Source organism: Helianthus annuus, chromosome 14 (genome assembly GCF_002127325.2).
Source record: "Helianthus annuus cultivar XRQ/B chromosome 14, HanXRQr2.0-SUNRISE, whole genome shotgun sequence".
NCBI lineage: Eukaryota > Viridiplantae > Streptophyta > Magnoliopsida > Asterales > Asteraceae > Helianthus > Helianthus annuus.
In genome coordinates this window covers 86,732,503-86,751,257 of record NC_035446.2, presented here as the reverse complement: position 1 = coordinate 86,751,257, position 18,755 = coordinate 86,732,503, and the positions used below count along the sequence as shown (strand labels likewise).

The following is an 18,755-nucleotide window of genomic DNA, read 5'->3' as shown; positions in this document are numbered from 1 at the left end:
ACAAAAAGAAACTGTTGAGAAAAGAGTTTGATTTATTCAGTTGTTTAAAAAATGAATCTGTTTCTAAAATGATTGAGAGGTTTGGGCACTTGAAGTTGGAGCTGGCGAGACATGGGATTGTATATTCTCAAGAAGATTTAGTCGACAAATTGTTTGACTCGTTGCCAGATGAGATGGATTGGCAATACTTTGCATTAATGTTGAAGAATACCATCAAGCCGCCAGAAGTGTTGACTGTAGATTTGCTTATTGAAAGATTGGAGAGTCACGAGCTAGAGATAAAGAAATCATACAAAGTCAATCATTCTTCATATCAGCAGAATTTGGATTTGTATTATCCAAAAAGCATGATTCCCAAGAATGCATCTCCCAAGACAGCTTTCTCTGCTGAAAATTCCAACACATCTAGCAAAGAGAGTTCAAGCAGTGGATTTCATAGTGGATCTTCTTCAACTTCATACCAATCAGCTGCAAAGAACTTATTTCAATGCAACATCACTATAGATTTAAAGAACGCTCAAAACTTCAGCGAGGAATCTGCAAAGCAACAGATGGTGTTCTTAGCTTCTGTGCTAGATTCGTATGAAAGCCTTGTGGCAGGCAAGATAGGCAACACCAACCTAACAAAGGAAGACTACGAACAAATAGATCCGGAAGAGATGGAGTTGATCGACATAAGGTGGTGTATGGCCAGTGCAGTGAGGAGGGCACAGCGTTTCATGGAGATTACAGGAAGAAAGTCTATTGGTGGACCATCTACCAAGTTAGGCTTTGACAAGTCAAAAGTTACTTGTTTTAAGTGTAAACAAAAAGGTCATTTTAAGAGAGAGTGCCGAAATGCTTATGCTGATGATTCTGATAATTCGTTCAAAGAAGATTACTACAAAAGAGCTATCTATTATCAGAACAAATCAGAACCGCCCAGAATGAAGCAGCTTGAAGATAATAAAGAGAAATCTAGAGCTTTTGCTGTGATTCATGACGATGAAGGTTTTGACTGGAGCGAGTTGTTACCAGAGGAAGATGCGGTTGGATATGCTTTTATGGCAAAGTCTGTTGAGCCTGTTCCTTTTAAAGACAACAAAAATGAAGAAGAGAAATATGTCAACAGAAAGATGAAAGCTCAAACCAGGATGATCAGAATATCTGGTATATACACTAAAGCAAAAAGGGCGAAGAGATGGGATCCAGACAGAGAATGTTATCTTGACCCCATGGGAAACATTGCTATTGATTCAAGAACCCTTGATCTTGATACCATAATTCAACAAATTGCTGAAGAAGAAGAAGAGGGTTGGCAAAGAAAATGGTAGGGAAGCGGAGAAGAGAAAGAAGAGAAAGCAAAAGAAAAAGAGGAAAAGCCAAAGAAGATAGATGAAGGGATCATTGATACGTCACAAGAGTTGACAGCTGAAAACTTTGGAAAGATGGCTGACAAGGTGCTGGCTGCTAAGGAACTTGAGGTAGACTCTAAGTCCGAGTCTGAGTCAAAAAGACAGGTCAGTTCAAATGCGTCAACAACTGAGTCACGTAAGAAAGTCAAAGGTTACATTGACTGCAAAAATTGCATGAAAGAGTGAAAAGTTTGTAGTACAATCACTTATCTCAATGGTAAGAAAGTTGATGATCTGACTGGTAGAGTCAGAAGTGTGGAAGATCAAATCCTTAACCGTGATAAAATGTTGAAAGCTTCGAATGACAGATTAAAAGAATTAGCTGACAAAATTGAAAATGATAAAATTGACAAAGAAAGAGTTAGGAAAGAAAATGAACAGTTAGTTCTTGAAAATCGTTAGATTTCAGAAAAATTTGAGAAGCTTAAACGAACGGTTAAAGATGCTGATGAGAGAAATGGTAAGACAACTAAGGAAAATATTCATTTGTTAGGAGTTCTTCGGGTAAAAGAAGAGTTAATCAACCAGCAACTGGATGAAATTGCAAAATTGAAGCTTCGGTTTCAAGAAGCTGAAATTGAAAATGAACGAATCCAGTCGAAACTAAAAAGTTACAACTCCGCAAGCTTTGTTTTGCAACACATTGTTCCCAAACCCATCGGGAAAAACAAAGCAGGCGAAGATGTCTTTTCGGATGGAACCGGGGTGGGTTATCATCAAGTTCCACCACCAGTTCTAAACAATTATTCGAAAAAACAATTAGGGTTGGTTAATATTGAAGATGATAATGAAGTGAAACTTCCGGACACGATTGATGTCACGTTCACTTCATCTTCCGATGACGATAGTGTCCAAACTGAAGTGGTGAAAAGTGTGAATGAGAATGTTCTAAAATCTGAAAGTGACACTACTGAGGAAGATGAATGTTTCTTGGACAAATACATTCCTAAATCAAAGTCCAAAAACAACTTAAATGAAGAACCTAATCTTGTCATGTATAAGATGTTGGGATCGGATAAGTTGTATTCGGATTCTGATTTTCCCCTGGAGAATGTAAATGTTGCTAAATTGACAAACGTGTTTAAATTGACTGAAATTGATTTGTCTGAAGTAAAAAGCTTAAAACAAACAAAAAGACAAATGAATTTTGAAAAAGATAAAGCTTACTACAAGAAGCCTGTTGTTCCACCACGTGTTTATAATAACAACTGAAACAGATGGTCGGGTGGTTATCAGGGTGGTAAGAATTATCAAAGGAAAAATGTTCAAAACAAGAAGTTTACTGAGAAGAAAGTGTTTGTGAACAGTTCAAGTTCACTTTCTGATGAAGAATCTGAGATTTTTTCGAAATCGAACAAAGAGTTCTTTGAGAAGAAGGCTTCACAGCCTCAGTCTGAAGGCACAAGTCGAGTAGTTGACACTCGAACATGCTTCAAATGTAATCAAGTTGGACATATTGCACGAAAGTGTACCAACTTGAAGCCTAAGACTGAAGTTGTTGAGATTCAGAAGAAGAAAGTTGATGCTAAGGGAAAAGCTCTATTGATTGTTAAGAAAAAGGTCTTGAAAAATGAAAACATTAAAATCAAAACTGAACCTGCTAAAAATGTGGTAACTAAAAACGACAAGTTTTACAAGCGGGTTGCGTCACCTCAACAAACATGGAAGCCGAAAGTTGTTGAAAAGAAAACAAGTGTTCCAAAACCAAAGGTTTCTGAGATGGAAAAACAATCATCTTCTACCACACCGGTAAAGATGAATGTTCCTTTGGATTACTATGTGAAACTTGAGAAAGAAATGCAAAATTCTGAAAAGAAAGATGTTCAAAAGAAAGACCAACCATCTGGTCAACCTCAAAAAGATGAGTTTCTCTTATATAAAAAGGTTGAGGTTGGGTCTGAAGAAAGCCTAAAATTGAATGACAAAAATTTTCCGCCACTTTACACTACAAAATCTCACATCAAAATTGAGTTACCTGAGTCAAAAGAGGCTTGGGTAGCATCCAAATCTAACTAAAGTGTTTGTGGTTTGTGTAGGAGCTTCCAAGATCCGTTTCACGATGGATTATGGATAGTGGAGCTTCTCAGCACATGACGGGGAAAACAGCTTTGCTGTACGATGTTAGAAATTTCAATGGAGGTTATGTGGGGTTCGCAGGAAATCAAGGTGGTAGGATTATTGGTGAAGGGACGTTATCCAATGGGATTGTTACGTTTGAAAGAGTCAATTACATTGCCGAGCTTGAGAATAATCTGCTGAGTATTTCGCAGATTTGTGACAGGATGTATACAACTCACTTTACTGACAAAGAATGTTTGATCTTGAAGCCAGGATTTGTTATCCCCGAAGAATGGATTATCATGAGGGCACCAAGAGTCAATGGTCTGTACGTGTTCGACATGAGCGTAGCTACTACAACCACGGGTCAGGCTCATTGTTTTGTGTCTAGAGCAACGGAGAAAGAATCCCAGTTGTGGCATCGAAAGATGGGCCACATTCACCTACGAAAAATGAATCACCTGGTCCATAACGATTTAGTTACTGGTGTTCATGTGAAAGGTTTTCATCTGGAAGGGGAGTGCATTAGCTGCGTCAAAGGCAAGCAGAAAAAGAAGCCACACCCTAATTTGAAAGCTGAGTTTCAAAATCTAAGTATGTTGATCGTGTTTCTGAAAATAAAACAAGTTCATTAATTTGAAACTTGAAGTTTTAAAAATCAAAAATCAAAAATAGTTTGTGATATCTCTAAGGTCATTAAGTTGGACTTGACGAAAGGGGGAGCCTAAAGAAAAGGAGTCTAATCGAAAGGAGAAGTAACTGAAGCCGAAGACAGATCCACGGGGACTCTGTTCGAGAAAGAGGGAGTCTGTGGTTGCTGATGATATCAAATCTTCAAGAAGACACAGAGAGAGAGAGAAAGACAAGACGCTACGAGATTGACTGCGACAATATCCAAGGGGGAGTATGTTAGTACATTATGTCTATCGTCTCCGTCAATCAGAACCGTAGCAAGACATTGAAGAAATCTAGGCTTTATTATGTATTTTGTAGTAAAAATAGGCAAGGTGGCAATCTTGTAAATAAGGAGAAATCCTTATTCCTTGTGCCTATATATAGGAGCCTTCGGGTTTTCATTAGAGACTTTTGGCCATTTGAGATCTTGGAGCTTGGTGCTTAAAGAGAGAAAGTCTAGAGAGAGAAAGTGTTCGTAGGTGATTCACGGTGCTTGTACTCGTCATATTGTTTAATAAGAATCACGTTTATTGTACGATCCTGTGTTCGGTCACGTTCGTGTACACATTCCGCACGTCACACGTTCGGTTCGCAATCGTTACGGAGTCAAAACCGATCCTACAGATGTGCCAACCACCGTGATACCGGGCGCTGAGGCCAAGGTCGACTACTCGACAACCGCCAGCCCATTGTCTCTACCAAATACGCAGTAACCCAACCTCCACCCCACAAAGGCACGACAGTGGAATAATCAGTAAAATCAGGCCTCCAATTCACGACGAACCAGCGCCACCCATATCCGCTCTTCACCTGGATGCCACATAAAATAATGGGGGAGAGTGGGAATCGAATCTAGGTCACAAAGAACACCAAGTCTTTCCCCAACCACTCCACTAATACCTCATTGTTTCTTTTACTTTCTTATTTGTCCACCATATGTGGCTTATTTTATACCAAACATTCAACTCCTCCACCAAAATTATGTTGATTTAGGTGGACATTTTATTTTGTTTTTTTCCTTAAATTTTTCTTTTGAAGGACAAGGAACGACGTGCCTACCACCATGACACCGGGCGTTGTGGCCAAGGTTGACTACTCGACCGGCGCTAGCACTTGGCTCTCCCAGATGCGCGGAAACCCGACCTCCACCCGCCCTAAGGCATGAAAGTGGAATGATAGGTAAAACCTTGCCTTCCATCCAAGACTGTCACACCCCAACCGATTGCGGAAACATCGGGATGAGACGTACAAATCGCTCAAAAGCATCATAACACTAATTGTGACAATATAGACTAAATCAAATTTCATAAATGACTAAGTTCAAATACATTGTTTCAAATAAAGACAAATTGAAACAAACATGGTTTATTATAAAAATGGGTATCTATTCCATCCTAACTTGATTCCTTCATGATCTTGACTATCAACCTGCAACATGTATTAATACAAGTTTGATACATAGCATAAAGTTACTAAAGTTACTAGTTAATCCTAACCTGCAACATAAACGTTTAAATACTCATATCCAACACGAATAACATGATCCAAGTTACTAGTTTGCCTTTCCCAATAGACTAGCGGGAAGTTAACACGTTCAACTTGTTCAATACGATCAACTTGTTCAATACGATCAACTTGTCTAATACGATCAAGTTGTCTAATACGATTAACTTGTCTAATGCGATCAACTTGTTTACAACGATCAACTTGTTTACAACGATCAACTTGTTCAATACGATCAACTTGTTTAATACGATCAAGTTGTCTAATACGATGAACTTGTCTAATACGATCAACTTGTTTACTACGATCAACTCTTTCAATACAATCAACTTGTTCAATACGATCAACTTGTTTAATACGATCAACTAGTTTAATACGATCAACTTGTCTAATACGATCAACTTGTTCAATACGATCAACTTGTTCAATACGATCAACTTGCATAGTATATGATATTAACAAGTAGTAAAATGTGTCGTGTTTAAGTGTGGATAGAGTGTGAATATAACAAGTTTCAAGTGTTGCGTGTTTTTGTATAGAATACGTGTTGCACCCAAAGTGTTTAAAAATAAAAATGGGATCGAGTATTCTCACATTGGTTGCGTATGGAGATTTCTTGGAAGTACGCACGAGTAGGATGGAACAATCCAAGAGAACGAACAAGAGTGACTAACCAAAATATGGAATACCACACGAGGGGTGATTTAGTTATTATGAGTTAAATAATTGTTCTAATATTTATGGTTTACCATTTGCCCCGCTTTAGTTAATTAGATTTATAAAGGAAATTAATTATAACTTAGTTAATATTACTATTGACTTTTTTTATTTATAAAAATAAAGGAAATCCAATAAAACAATTTATGGTTATTATTTACTAATTAAAACAGATTAATGTCATGATTGGATTTTAAGGTTCTATTATTTAAAAAAAACAACTCGTGAGTTGGTTCATACCAACATATTAACAACAAAAAAAAAAAAAAAACAGCAACTGTTTTTGAAGTTTGTTATGTTTTTAGGGAAAAGATCAAATAGGAAGTTTATTTTGGCTAGGAAGTGTAGGAAGCAATAGGATTAGGACATGTGGCAACATTTAAAATAAAGAAAATGAGTATTTTAGTCAATCCAACCCTTTCTTCTTCCTTTTCTAAAACCCAATAACTTCAAAACCCACCATTTTCAAAACCCACCATCTTCAACCATTTCTTCACTTTCTATCTCAATAATCACTAAATTATAGTGCGATTTTCAACACCAATCAATGATTCAAACACCCGATCAATGTGTTCTTCAGTTTTTTTAAAGAAAACCCAATTTAATTTCATACAAAATCTCGTTTTTTTCCGGTGATTTTGAAGATAATCACTCGATCCTTTCGATTCAAGGGCTGATAAGTGTTTTCATCATTCAAAATTCGTCAATTGTTGAAGAAATCACTTCAATCCATGTAAGAAATTCTTTAATTTCATTTTTATGATCTGGGTTTTTGATTTAGTCATTGCGTTTTACGATCTTGGCGGGGGTCCGGGGGCAGCGCCCCTGGTAGCGGGGTCCCAGGGGCGGCAGCCCCTAGCGGGGTCCAAGGGGCAGAGCCCCTGGCTGAGGTCCAAGGAAAAAAAAATTTCGATTAAATTGCTGTAATAAAAATGCATCAGAAAAATTAATTTTCTGTAAATTGCCTTTGGAAACTGCATTGGTTCAGACAGTTCACAGCACAGACAATTCACAGAACAGTTCTGCATTGGCCATTGCGTTTTAGAATAACACATTCTTGAAGTGTTTTTGGTGCATTGCGTTTTAGGTAAAACACGTTTTTAGGTGTTTTCAGTCCATTGCGTTTTACATAAAACACTTTCTTTTGTTTTTTAGGTAATTGCGTTTTAGAATGAGTCATTTTTAAGTGTTTTCTGACCATTGCGTTTTACAAATAAGACATTTTTTTGAGTTTTTGGTGCATTGCGTTTTAGGTAAAACACTTTTTTATGTGTTTTTAGTCCATTGCGTTTTAGAAATAAGACATTTCTTTGTGTTTTCTAGCCATTGCATTTTAGAAATAAGACATTTGTATGTGTTTTTGGTGCATTGCGTTTTAGGTAAAACACAACTTTTTGTGTTTTTAGTCTATTGCGTTTTAGAAAATATATTTTCTTTTGAGTTTTTAGGCTATTGCGTTTTAGAAATAAGACATTTCTTTGTGTTTTCTGGCCATTGCGTTTTACAAATAAGACATTTATTTGTGTTTTTGGTACATTGCGTTTTAGAAAAATGTCATTTTTTAGGTTTTTTTTTTCATTGCGTTTTACGTAACTGGGGGAAGATTTCATCGATGAACGTGGACAAGATTTCATCTTGGTTCGTGATTGATATAGATTAGGAAACGCGTAATTGAGGAACAACATCTTCATGGCTGTCTACATTTTGTGGCGGCAAAAAGGGTTCCAAAAGTAACGAAAGTAGCGCTTACCTACGTTTCAAAGACATGTTGTTTGTTTGATGGGAAGACAGTGGTTCGTTACTTGTTTGATGGCCGCGTAGACCCTGGTTCGAGTCCCGCGGTCTACGTTTCTTTTATTCCTTTTTCAATTCACTTTCAAAACCTTTAACTTTGGTACCTTGACTTTTAAAGACTCAACTAACTGGACTAACTTGGTTAATATTTTAGTTTAACCTAAAACTCATTTTTAAAGCCTAAAAATCTAACTGGTTTATATATATAAACTTTTAAGTTAATTAAATTAATTAAATAAATAATTATATTGATATTTAACAAAATAAATAAATAACTAAAAAAATCTCGCATAAGTTATTTTAAATTCGCGAAAAATTTTCGTGTTTCAAGGATTAGGATCCAAAATTTAAAACGGGTCGGATTTTGGAAACCTATTTTGACGGATGTTACAAAGACGAACCGGCGCTACCCGGATTCGCCCTACACCTGGATGCCGCAAAAAATAATGGGGAGAGTAGGAGTCGAACCTAGTTCACAAGGAACAACAGGTCTTCCCCGAACCACTCCTCCACTACCTCATTGTTTCTTTTACGTTCTTATTTGTCTACCATATGCGGCTTATTTTAAACCACACATTCAATTCCTCCACCAAAATTATGTCGATTCATGTGGCTGTTTTCTTTTCGTTTTTCTTCTTCAATTTTTTGAACAGCAAGGGACGACGTCCCAACCAGCGTGACATCGGGCACTATGGCCAAGGTCGACTACTCGACCGCCGCTAGCCACTTGACTTTCCTAGATGCGCAGAAACACGACCTCCACCCGCCCGAAGGCATGACAGTGGAATAATCAGTAAAACCTCGCCTTCCATCTAAGACGAACCAGAGCCACCCGTATTCGCCCTTCACCTGGATGCCTCAGAAAATAATGGGGAGAGTGGGAGTCTCACCTGGATCACAAGGAACATCTAGTCGTTCACCAACCACTCAACCACTACCTCACTGTTTCTTTTACTTTCTTATTTGTCTACAATACACGGCTTATTTTAAACCACACATTCAGTTCCTCCACCAAAATTATGTTGATTCAGGTGGACATTTTCTTTATGTTGTTTTCTGCAAATTTTTTATGAACGACAAAGAACCACGTGCAAACCAGCGTGACAACCGGCGGTGTGGCCAAGGTCGACTACTCGACCGCCGCCAGCCCATTGTCTCTACCACGTGCGCGGAAACCTGCACTCCACCACCCGAAGGCACAACAGTGGAATAATCGGTAAAATCTGGCCTCCCATTCAAGACGAACCAGCGCCACCCATAGACGTTCTTCACCTTGATGCCACAGCAAATAATGATGGAGAGTGGTAGTCGAATCTAGGTCACAAAAAACATCAAGACTTTCCCCATCCACTCCACCAATACCTCATTGTTTCTTTTACTTTCTTATTTGTCTACCATACGTGGCTTATTTTTATACCACACATTCAACTCCTCCACCAAAATTATGTTGATTTTGGTGGATATTTTATTTTTGTTTTTTTCTTTAATTTTTCTTTTAAACGGCAAGGAATGACGTGACAAGCCCAATGACACCGGGCACTATGGGGAGAGTGGGAGTCGAACATGGGTCACAAGGAACACCAAGTCTTTCCCCAACCAATCCACCACTACCTCATTTTTTCTTCTACTTTCTTATTTGTCCACCATACGCGACTTATTTTATACCACGCATTCAATTCCTCCACCAAAATTATGTTGATTAAGGTGGCTATTTTCTTTTTGTTTTTCTCATTCATTTTTTGAACTACAAAGAACAACTTTCTAACCACTGTGACACCGGGTGTTGTGGTCAAGGTCGACTACTCGACAGGCGCCAACCGCTGGCCTCTTCGAGATGCGCGGAAACCCGACCTCCACCTGCCCGAAGGCACGGCAATGGAATAATCGGTAGAACCTCGCCTCTCATCCAAGACGAACCAGCGCCACCCGTATTCGCCCTTCACCTGGATGCCGCAGAAAATAATGTGGAGAGCGGGAGTCGAACCTAGGTCACAAGTAACACCAAATCTTTCACCAACCACTCCACCACTACCTCATTGTTTCTCTTACTTATTTGTCCACCATACGCGCCTTATTTTACACCACACATTCAGTTTCTCCACCAAAATTATGTTATCCAGGTGGCTATTTTCTATTTGTTTTCTTTTTCTTCAATTTTTTTAACGACAAGGAATGACGTGCCAACCACCGTGATACCGGGCGCTGTGGCCAAGGTCGACTACTCGCCCGACGCCAGCCCCTTGGCTCTCCAAGATGTGCGGAAACTCGACCTCCACCCACCCGAATGCACGACAATGGAATAATCGGTAAAACCTCGCCTCTTATCCAAAGCGAACTGACGCCACCCGTATTCGCCAATCACCTAGATGCCGCAGAAAATAAATAATGGGGAGAGTGTGAGTCGAACCTGGGTCCCAAGAAACACTAATTCTTTCCCCAATTACTCCACCACTACCTCATTAGGCTTTTACTTTCTTATTTGCCCACACACGGCTTATTTTAAACCACACATTCAATTCATCCACCAAAATTATGTTGATTCAGGTGGCTATTTTCTTTTTGATTTTTTTCTTATTTTTTTAACGGCAAGGAACGACGTGCCAAACAACGTGACACCGGTCGCAGTGGCCAGGCTCGACTACTCGACCGCCGCCAGCCACTTGGCTCTCCCAGATGCGCAGAAACCCGACCTCCACCCTCCCGAAGGCACGACAGTGGAATAATCGGAAAAAACCTCGCCTCCCATCCAAGATGAAACAGCGCCACCCGTATTCGCCCTTCACCTGGATGCAACATAAAATAACAGGGAGAGTGGGAGTCAAATCTGGGTTACAATGAATACCAAGTCTTTCTCCAACCACTCCACCACTACCTCATTGTTTCTTTTACTTTGTTATTTGTCCACCATACGCGACTTATTTTAAACAACACATTCAATTCATCCACCAAAATTATGTTGATTCAGGCGGCATTTTCTTTTTGGTTTTCTCTTCAATTTTTTTGAACGGAAAGAACGACGTAGCAACCATCGTGACACCGAGCGATGTGGCCAAGGTCGACTACTCGACTGCCGCCAGCCCCTTGGCTCTCCCAAATGCGCGGAAACCCGACCTCCACATGTCCGAAGGCACGACTGTGGAATACTGGTAAAACCTAGCCTTTCATACAAGACGAATCAGCTCCACCGTATACGTTTTATTTAACGATGACTTTGGTGTAGGTGACTTAGAATTCAACCAAGCTAGATTAACCTGGCATTTGGTTTCAAAATAAAAAGCTGGATGCAAAATGATGTTGAAACTGGGACGTCCCATGGTTATGCAATCAATCTTGGTTATGATGTAGCAACGGTGACCATCAATTCAGTTTCATATTCTATTGCTGAAGAAACACTAGATAAATGGTCGGAACCGAGATATCTAGGGGGTTTAAATCCGCATAAAAGGTTAGTTCTCTCTCAATTGATTCAGTTGCAGCCAAGTTCCTTTTCCGGTGATTCTTCAAAACAGAGCACCGTTAGCCTCGTCAAGGGGAGAAGAGGGTTCTCTCCTTGACCCGACTCCGGTGTGAGAATAAGTATTTGTAATGGAGAAGATAAAAGTATTTGAGTAGTGAAATGTGTTCTGAGTTTATACCTGAAGAGTTCTCCTATTTATAACCGGGAGTTTGGGAGGGAAAATCTGTTATTGAAAAGATAACGGAAGATGCTAACGTCGTAGCGGTTATTTTTCCTTCCGTTAAGTCCTTTTAATCTTCGTTAAGTTACTTGGATCCTGATGTGAATGCACACGGATCGTGAATTGATCTATGGCTGGGGAATTGCCACGTGGAAAGTGACTCAAGTGGAGATCATTCTCCAATTACATGCTATCGTTGTGATTTTAGGAACGTTTGTGATGATGACACGTGTCCAGACGGTTATAACCGTCTGGGTGGTGCACGATCATATTTCTTCTAGAAGGTTACTGCTGTAATCTGGTGTGACACCTTACAGTGTGCACACAGCTGAATAGATCCCAAGTCTGGGTAAAATAATATCCAAGTTTGGATATTTGGGCGGACATATTGATCTCAGGGTTTTAACCCTTTGTTAAATGGAAAGCGGCGCAAGGGTTTAGGCTTCCCTTTGGGCGCGCGACTATCGCTTGTTGGTTTCTTTCTTCCTTTTGTAAGACTAATGCGCGGCCGCGCAAGATTAAAAAGGTTGAAAGCCCAGTTGGTGGTATGGTCTCACATCCTTTTTGTGAAGTTTTTGGGACCTTACCCCTTCAAGTCCCCCCAGTCTAGTGTTGTACTTATGTGAATAAGTGGAGCACTGGACTTAGGAGAGGGAAATGTCTTTTGGGCGCGAAGAAATGAGAAATCTTCTATGAGAAGATTTAGTTTTGTTTTGAAGATTTTAGAAATCTTTTGACTTTAGGGGATGGTACAGCTAGGTCTGTATGACAGGCTGACATGTCAGGTATATGCCACTATCCGTGTTTTCACACGCGTGTGCAGACGCGTGTGTACTTTTCTGCTGTTTTTGGGGACTGTGATACCCGGAAAAGTCGCTGTGACAGTTACCAATGCTATTTATTGCGATAAGTATATAACGTTTGGGTAACCTCTTTGTGCCATCATTGTTTTGTTGAAAACTTTTCCCCTTCTTTTCTTTTATTGAAAATCCCCTACTCCCCTTCTTATGTCAACCGGAGAACACCAAGAAGGTCTTACCGAAGAGATGTCGACTGAACTTCCACCGTTGAAGTGGTCAAGAGCGTCTTTTGATGGTTTAGTTCAAAATTTCAAGTTTCCAGAAAGTTGGGGCGCTCTGTTCCCTGAAGAGGGACAGACAGCGGCAGATGCCCCAGCCGGGTATATTACCCTTTTTGGGATTTTTTCTGTGATGGCAACTTTCGTTTGCCTATAACGAAGTTCTTTCTTGAAATTCTTAAGTTTTACAATATTCATCTTTCTCAACTGCGTCCTATTGGCATGGTCAGGGTTCGACATTTTGAGTTTGTGTGTCGGACTATGCATATTGAGCCGACCGTTCCCCGATTTAGGGTTTTCCACCAAATGCACTGTACCCAGGGATTCTATTCGTTTGTTCAGAGAGCTTCTGCAAAGAAAATTTTGCTTCATCCCCCAAAATCTTTCTATGATTGGAAGCAAAAATTCTTCTTTATTAAGGCCGGAGTGATTCCGGTGAGGATGGTTTTAAGGGGGAAAGAAGATGTTCCTGTTGAAACACTCTGGACCCCTTCTGATGAAACTTGGTATCAAGATTTGAAGGAAATTCCTAACATTATTTTGCCGGAGAGAGCCCTTGTTGGGGCTGGTATGAGCTTGAATTGGAAGATGGACCGAGACGACAAGCCTGTGTATACAGAGGGAGGTCATGGTATGGTTGGGTTCACCCCCTTTCTTCTCTCTCTCTCTCTCTTTTTTTTTTTTTTTTTTTTTTGAGTATGCTTCTCCTTTTGTTTTTTGCAGTTGTTGCTTTGTATGTTGTTGCATATAAGAGAGAAGGAGGAAAGATGGGTACCAATAAGAAAAATCCTGATGAAGAGTTTTGGTATGACCGTATTGCGAGGAACTTTTCTCTTCCGCGGGACGCGGATTTGTCTGAACAGCCTGCTGCTGGCGTAGGTAAGATTGCGCCTTCTATGTACTTTTACTTATTATTTGCGCGTTTGAGTAAATTGTTCTTTGCGCCTTATAGGTGAATTGTCAAATTTGGGCGTAGGCCCTGAGAAGAAAAGGCGTGTGATGACTAGTAATGTCGCGCCAAAGAAAGGCGATGCGGAGAAGACTCAATCTTCTAAGGCTAAAAATGTTGAGAAGAAAGGTATGCGCCGTTCTTCTGACAAGTGTGATTATGTGGTGGTTTCTGATACTTTGGAGGGTCCTGCGCCTGCAGTTACTATTAGGCGACCGAAACCAGAACCGAAGGATTCTGCTGATATTCCTCCATCCAACCCAGAAGATCCAATTGATTTGGAATCTAGCCCTGAGCATTTGGTGCGAAGGTGGGCGAACAAAAGAAAACAAACTGGTACTGACGCGGAGGGCCAACCTCCTAAGAAAGTTCAAAGAAAGAAGATTACCTGACGGGGGAATCTTGATGCTTTTGTTACGGAATCTGTTTCTGGTAAGTAGCATCTTCCTTTGTTTCCTTTTTACGTATTAGATTCTTACAGATTTTTATTTTTACAGCAGCCCCTGTTGCTCCAACTTCCACAATCGTGCAATCTGTCGTGAATGAAGAACTTCCTCCTACCCCCCCCCCCCCCCCCCGCATGCTTCTGCAGCTGTTCATTCGAACGCTGCAGAAGGTGCAGATGATGATGCAGAGAAGCCTGTTGAAACCGAGAGGTCTGCTGATGCTGGCCTAGGTAAGGTGGATGATACGTATAATCCTTCGACCCCCGAGGTGGTTACTCAAGACCAAGGGGAAGGGGCAACTGAAAAAATTCCTACTCCTTCGCCTTCAGATACTATGCCGGAGCATGTTGAGAGGATGACGGTTGAAGAGCAAGACTCGTCTGCTGGTGTTAGTAAACAATCTCCCATCCGCCCAGAGGAGACTTTGGGAGAGTATTACTATCGGAGCTATTCGGAGAAGGATGCTGCTGACCTTCACGCCCCTGTTTGGAATTTGAAGAAAGGAGATACTTTTGCGGACTGGCATGCGTGCCAAGATTGGCTGCAGGGGATATTTCCGCCTGGGGAGGTCAAGTTTCAGGAAAGTCGATCTTGTGAACAGGCCTATCAGTTTTATGTTGCTGAGACCGCCTCTCATGTTTCTACCACCCACCGTATTGATCGGGAGTGGTATAATATGCATAAGGAGCAGAAATCTTTCATGGCGGCTCAGAAAAAATTCTCCAATGATGAGAGACGTCTGGCCCAATTGATGGCGAAATTAAAAGATGATCAAGCCAAGTTTGAGGCTGAGCGCAAGACTGAGGAATGGTCTGTTGTTGGTTGGAAAAGAAAAGCCGAAGTTGAAGCTGCTCTCCTTTCTGAAGAACGTAAAAATTGGAGGAAAATTTGCGAAAAAGACAATGCTGAGAAAGCCAACCTTCGCACTATTATTAATAACCTCAAGGCTGAGGTTGAAAAGCTGAAGAATCAGGATGCGGAGGTAGAAAGATTGAAAAAGGAGAAAGCTGATGTAGAGGCTGCGTTGGCGGAGGCGCGTTCTCATAGGGAACGAACTGAGCAACGGGAGGTACAAGCATTAAGCACTCTTGCCATTAGTGATAAAGAACTAGAGGAACTTACTGCTTTGGTTTCTGACCAGGAACAACTGAAAAAGGACCTGGAGCTTGCGCGTTACGAACATGCTGAATCCTCTCGCCGCTTGACTGAGACTGAAAAGAAACTGGAAAATTCGGAGACGGCGCGGGCTTCAGCGGAAAGCGAGCTTGAGCCTTTAAAGAACGATATGACCTGGTTGAAGGATCGTGGGATTGCTTGTGTAAGTTCCCTCCCTTATATATGCGCTTGCTTTTGTTCTTTTTTTTTGTTTTATCAATGTCGATTGATTTCATAGGTTGCTGAATCTGTATTAAACTCTAAAGAGCTGGATAAGACTGTTGCTGATTTAGTGGCTGCTGCGCGGCGGGATGGTTATGCGCAAGGTTATGCAGAATGCTCTCAACATGTAACTAGTGCGCTGAAAGTTACTTGGGATAATAGCAAGTCTGCTGCTTTTGGCGTAGATACTGCCGCTGCGCTTGCTTCTCTGAAGGCAGAGTTTAATAATTTACAACTTCCAGTTATGGAGTTGATAAATGTGGCGCTGCAGTCGGATGATCCGGTAGCGCAGCTTAAAGAAATCTTTCCTGATGAGGATGAAGATTTAGAGTAGGGTGAAATTTGTTTTTGAACAATTTGTATTTCCCCCTTTCTTTTTGTGGGATGTATATCCTTGTTTTGTTGTGCTGTTTGTTGTAAAAACTCGAAACACTGCCGTGTTTGAATCTTTTCAGGGCGTATTTGTACGCTGAAGGTAATATGTTTCTATTTGTTTGAATGTCTTTACAATATTTTGCATGAGTACAATTGCTTTTACTTAAGTAAGGCGAATAAAGTTGGTATAAAGCTCATGTGTGAAGCTTATGGTCGTTTGTGAGGTAATCACTGACCGCGTATGGAGCTTATTTTATACTACCATAATGTTTTTGCGCTTACTAAAAAGAAATTGCATGCATTTTGTAAACACAAATGATAGAAACTTTGTAATTTTATTCATGGATAAAGCTCAGAGGCGTTATAAAGTCTTAATAATTAGATGGAACTTAACTTACTCTCTGATAGTTTCGCCATATTTGATGTGTTTTCCTGCGGGGAACTCTTCAGAGTCCCTTAAGTCTTCGCCCGTTTGTTGGAGGTTTCTTCTCCCCGGGTAATCTGCTTTATTTCCTTACGCATATTCTGGAGTAGATGCGCAAAATCCCCATTTTTGAGGGCTTTCTCTATCTCGGTGCGCAAGGAAATGCAGTTGTTTGTGGTGTGCCCAGTATCCTTATGATATTCGCAATATTGCGCTAGGTCTTGACCACGTTTACTCTTCATCAGGATTGGCGGTTTAAACTGATAATCCTCGGTACTCAGAACCTCCGCCGGGGTCTTTGTTAGGGGGGTCCACTGCCTCTCCCTATTTTCATGCTTGTTTTCTCTTTGAGCAGAGAGTTTGTTAATTGTTGCGCGAGCATCTTCAGAGGAGCGACTTCCGGATGACTCGCGCCATGATTTTTTGAATCTGCGCTCGCCCGTTGCACTTAAGTCTGTGGGCCTGCTGTGTGGTGGTGGTGGCCTATTTGTAGTAAGGTTTTTCTCTGTCTACGCATAAACCTTGGCCGCCGCCATTATCTTTTCCCAACTCTTGGGAAGGCCCTCTGTTCCGGATAACACTTTCACCATGTCGTCGCATCTAACCGCGTACTTAAACTGAGCACAGATTAGCTGTTCGTGAACACCCCCGATCTCCAACACTTCCTTATTATATCTAGTTATAAAATCTTCCAGATTCTCGTCATCTCGACGCCATATGTTCATGACATCAGATGTATCCCGCATGGAACGCCTTTGCTGGCTGAAGTGTGTTAAGAATTTTTGGCGCAGGTCCTTCCATGACTCGATTTGCCCCGTCGGAAGGTTATCAAACCAGATTCGCGCTGGCCCAGTTAATGTTTGAACGAACAAATGACACCAAAGCGGAAGAGTCCAACCGCCAACCAACCCTGCGCTGGTGAAAACTCTCAGATGATCGTCGGGGTCAGTTAACCCATTGAATTTCCCGACGTTAGATGGTAATTTTGCCCTTTCTAACGGGGCTAGAGCTATTTCCAATATAAACTTCGAGTTTTCCGCTGCTTCTGCAGGGCGGTAAACTAAGTCATAATTATGCTCTGCCTCAGGGTTGTAAACCGCTCGAGGCCTGGATTTGTTAGAGTTTGGATGTAGTCTGTTGAATACGCTGGTGTTTGCACTCAAACGATATGTTTGATCAGATTCATCGGTATGAGCATCCCATGGGGAACCCAACCTATCATGAACTGATTGCCTTTGACGAGGTTGTGATTCATGGTGTTGTCTCTGGTAGCTGTTTGTACCATCATAAGTTGATTCTTCTCGCTGGGAAGCATGAGCTCTAGATCCCGGTCTTCGTGATTGTGTTACGGGAGCCGTTTGAGCACACAACTGCGTGTACACTGCATTTAATGCCCCTTGTGACCGGACATACCATGATATCGGAGTTTCCCCCGGTGGTAAAATTGATTGAGCGGGATTTATGGGAAATATCCCTGGAGTAACAGGGTCATTTGCTCCAATAGATTGAACCTCATTATCGTCTGAGGCCTCTTCAACTATCCCTTCTACTGGTAAATTGTTTCCGACATTTGGTCGAGGACCAGGCTGTCGGTGAGAAGATGAATTTTCTGCCATGTGCAAAAACAGAAAAATGAGATGAACTGAATCGAAACGAGATAGAAACTAGAAAAACTGAGAAAACGGTGGGCGCCAATGAAGAAACACTAGATAAATGGTCGGAACCGAGATATCTAGGGGGTTAGAATCCGCATAAAAGGTTAGTTCTCTCTCAATTGATTCAGTTGCAGCCAAGTTCCTTTTCCGGTGATTCTGCAAAACAGAGCACCGTTAGCCTCGTCAAGGGGAGAAGAGGGTTCTCTCCTTGACCCGACTCCGGTGTGAGAATAGGTATTTGTAATGGAGAAGATAAAAGTATTTGAGTAGTGAAATGTGTTCTGAGTTTATACCTGAAGAGTTCTCCTATTTATAACCGGGAGTTTGAGAGGGAAAATCTGTTATTGAAAAGATAACGGAAGATGCTAACGCCGTAGCGGTTATTTTTCCTTCCGTTAAGTCCTTTTAATCTTCGTTAAGTTACTTGGATCCTGATGTGAATGCACACGGATCGTGAATTGATCTATGGCTGGGGAATTGCCACATGGAAAGTGACTCAAGTGGAGATCATTCTCCAATTACATGCTATCGTTGTGATTTTAGGAACGTTTGTGATTTTTTGACACGTGTCCATACGGTTATAACCGTCTGGGTGGTGCACGATCATATTTCTTCTAGAAGGTTACTGCTGTA

The 18,755-nt window shown here is 41.0% G+C and overlaps 1 protein-coding gene across 1 annotated transcript; it reads right to left on the bottom strand.

Moving 5' to 3' along the window:
* Positions 1 to 16,976: 16,976 nt before the first annotated feature.
* On the bottom strand, positions 16,977 to 18,083 carry LOC110906880. Its single transcript, XM_022151944.1, has one exon. The coding sequence runs from the start codon at positions 18,081 to 18,083 to the stop codon at positions 16,977 to 16,979; it is 1,107 nt and encodes a 368-aa protein (XP_022007636.1).
* Positions 18,084 to 18,755: the final 672 nt, after the last annotated feature.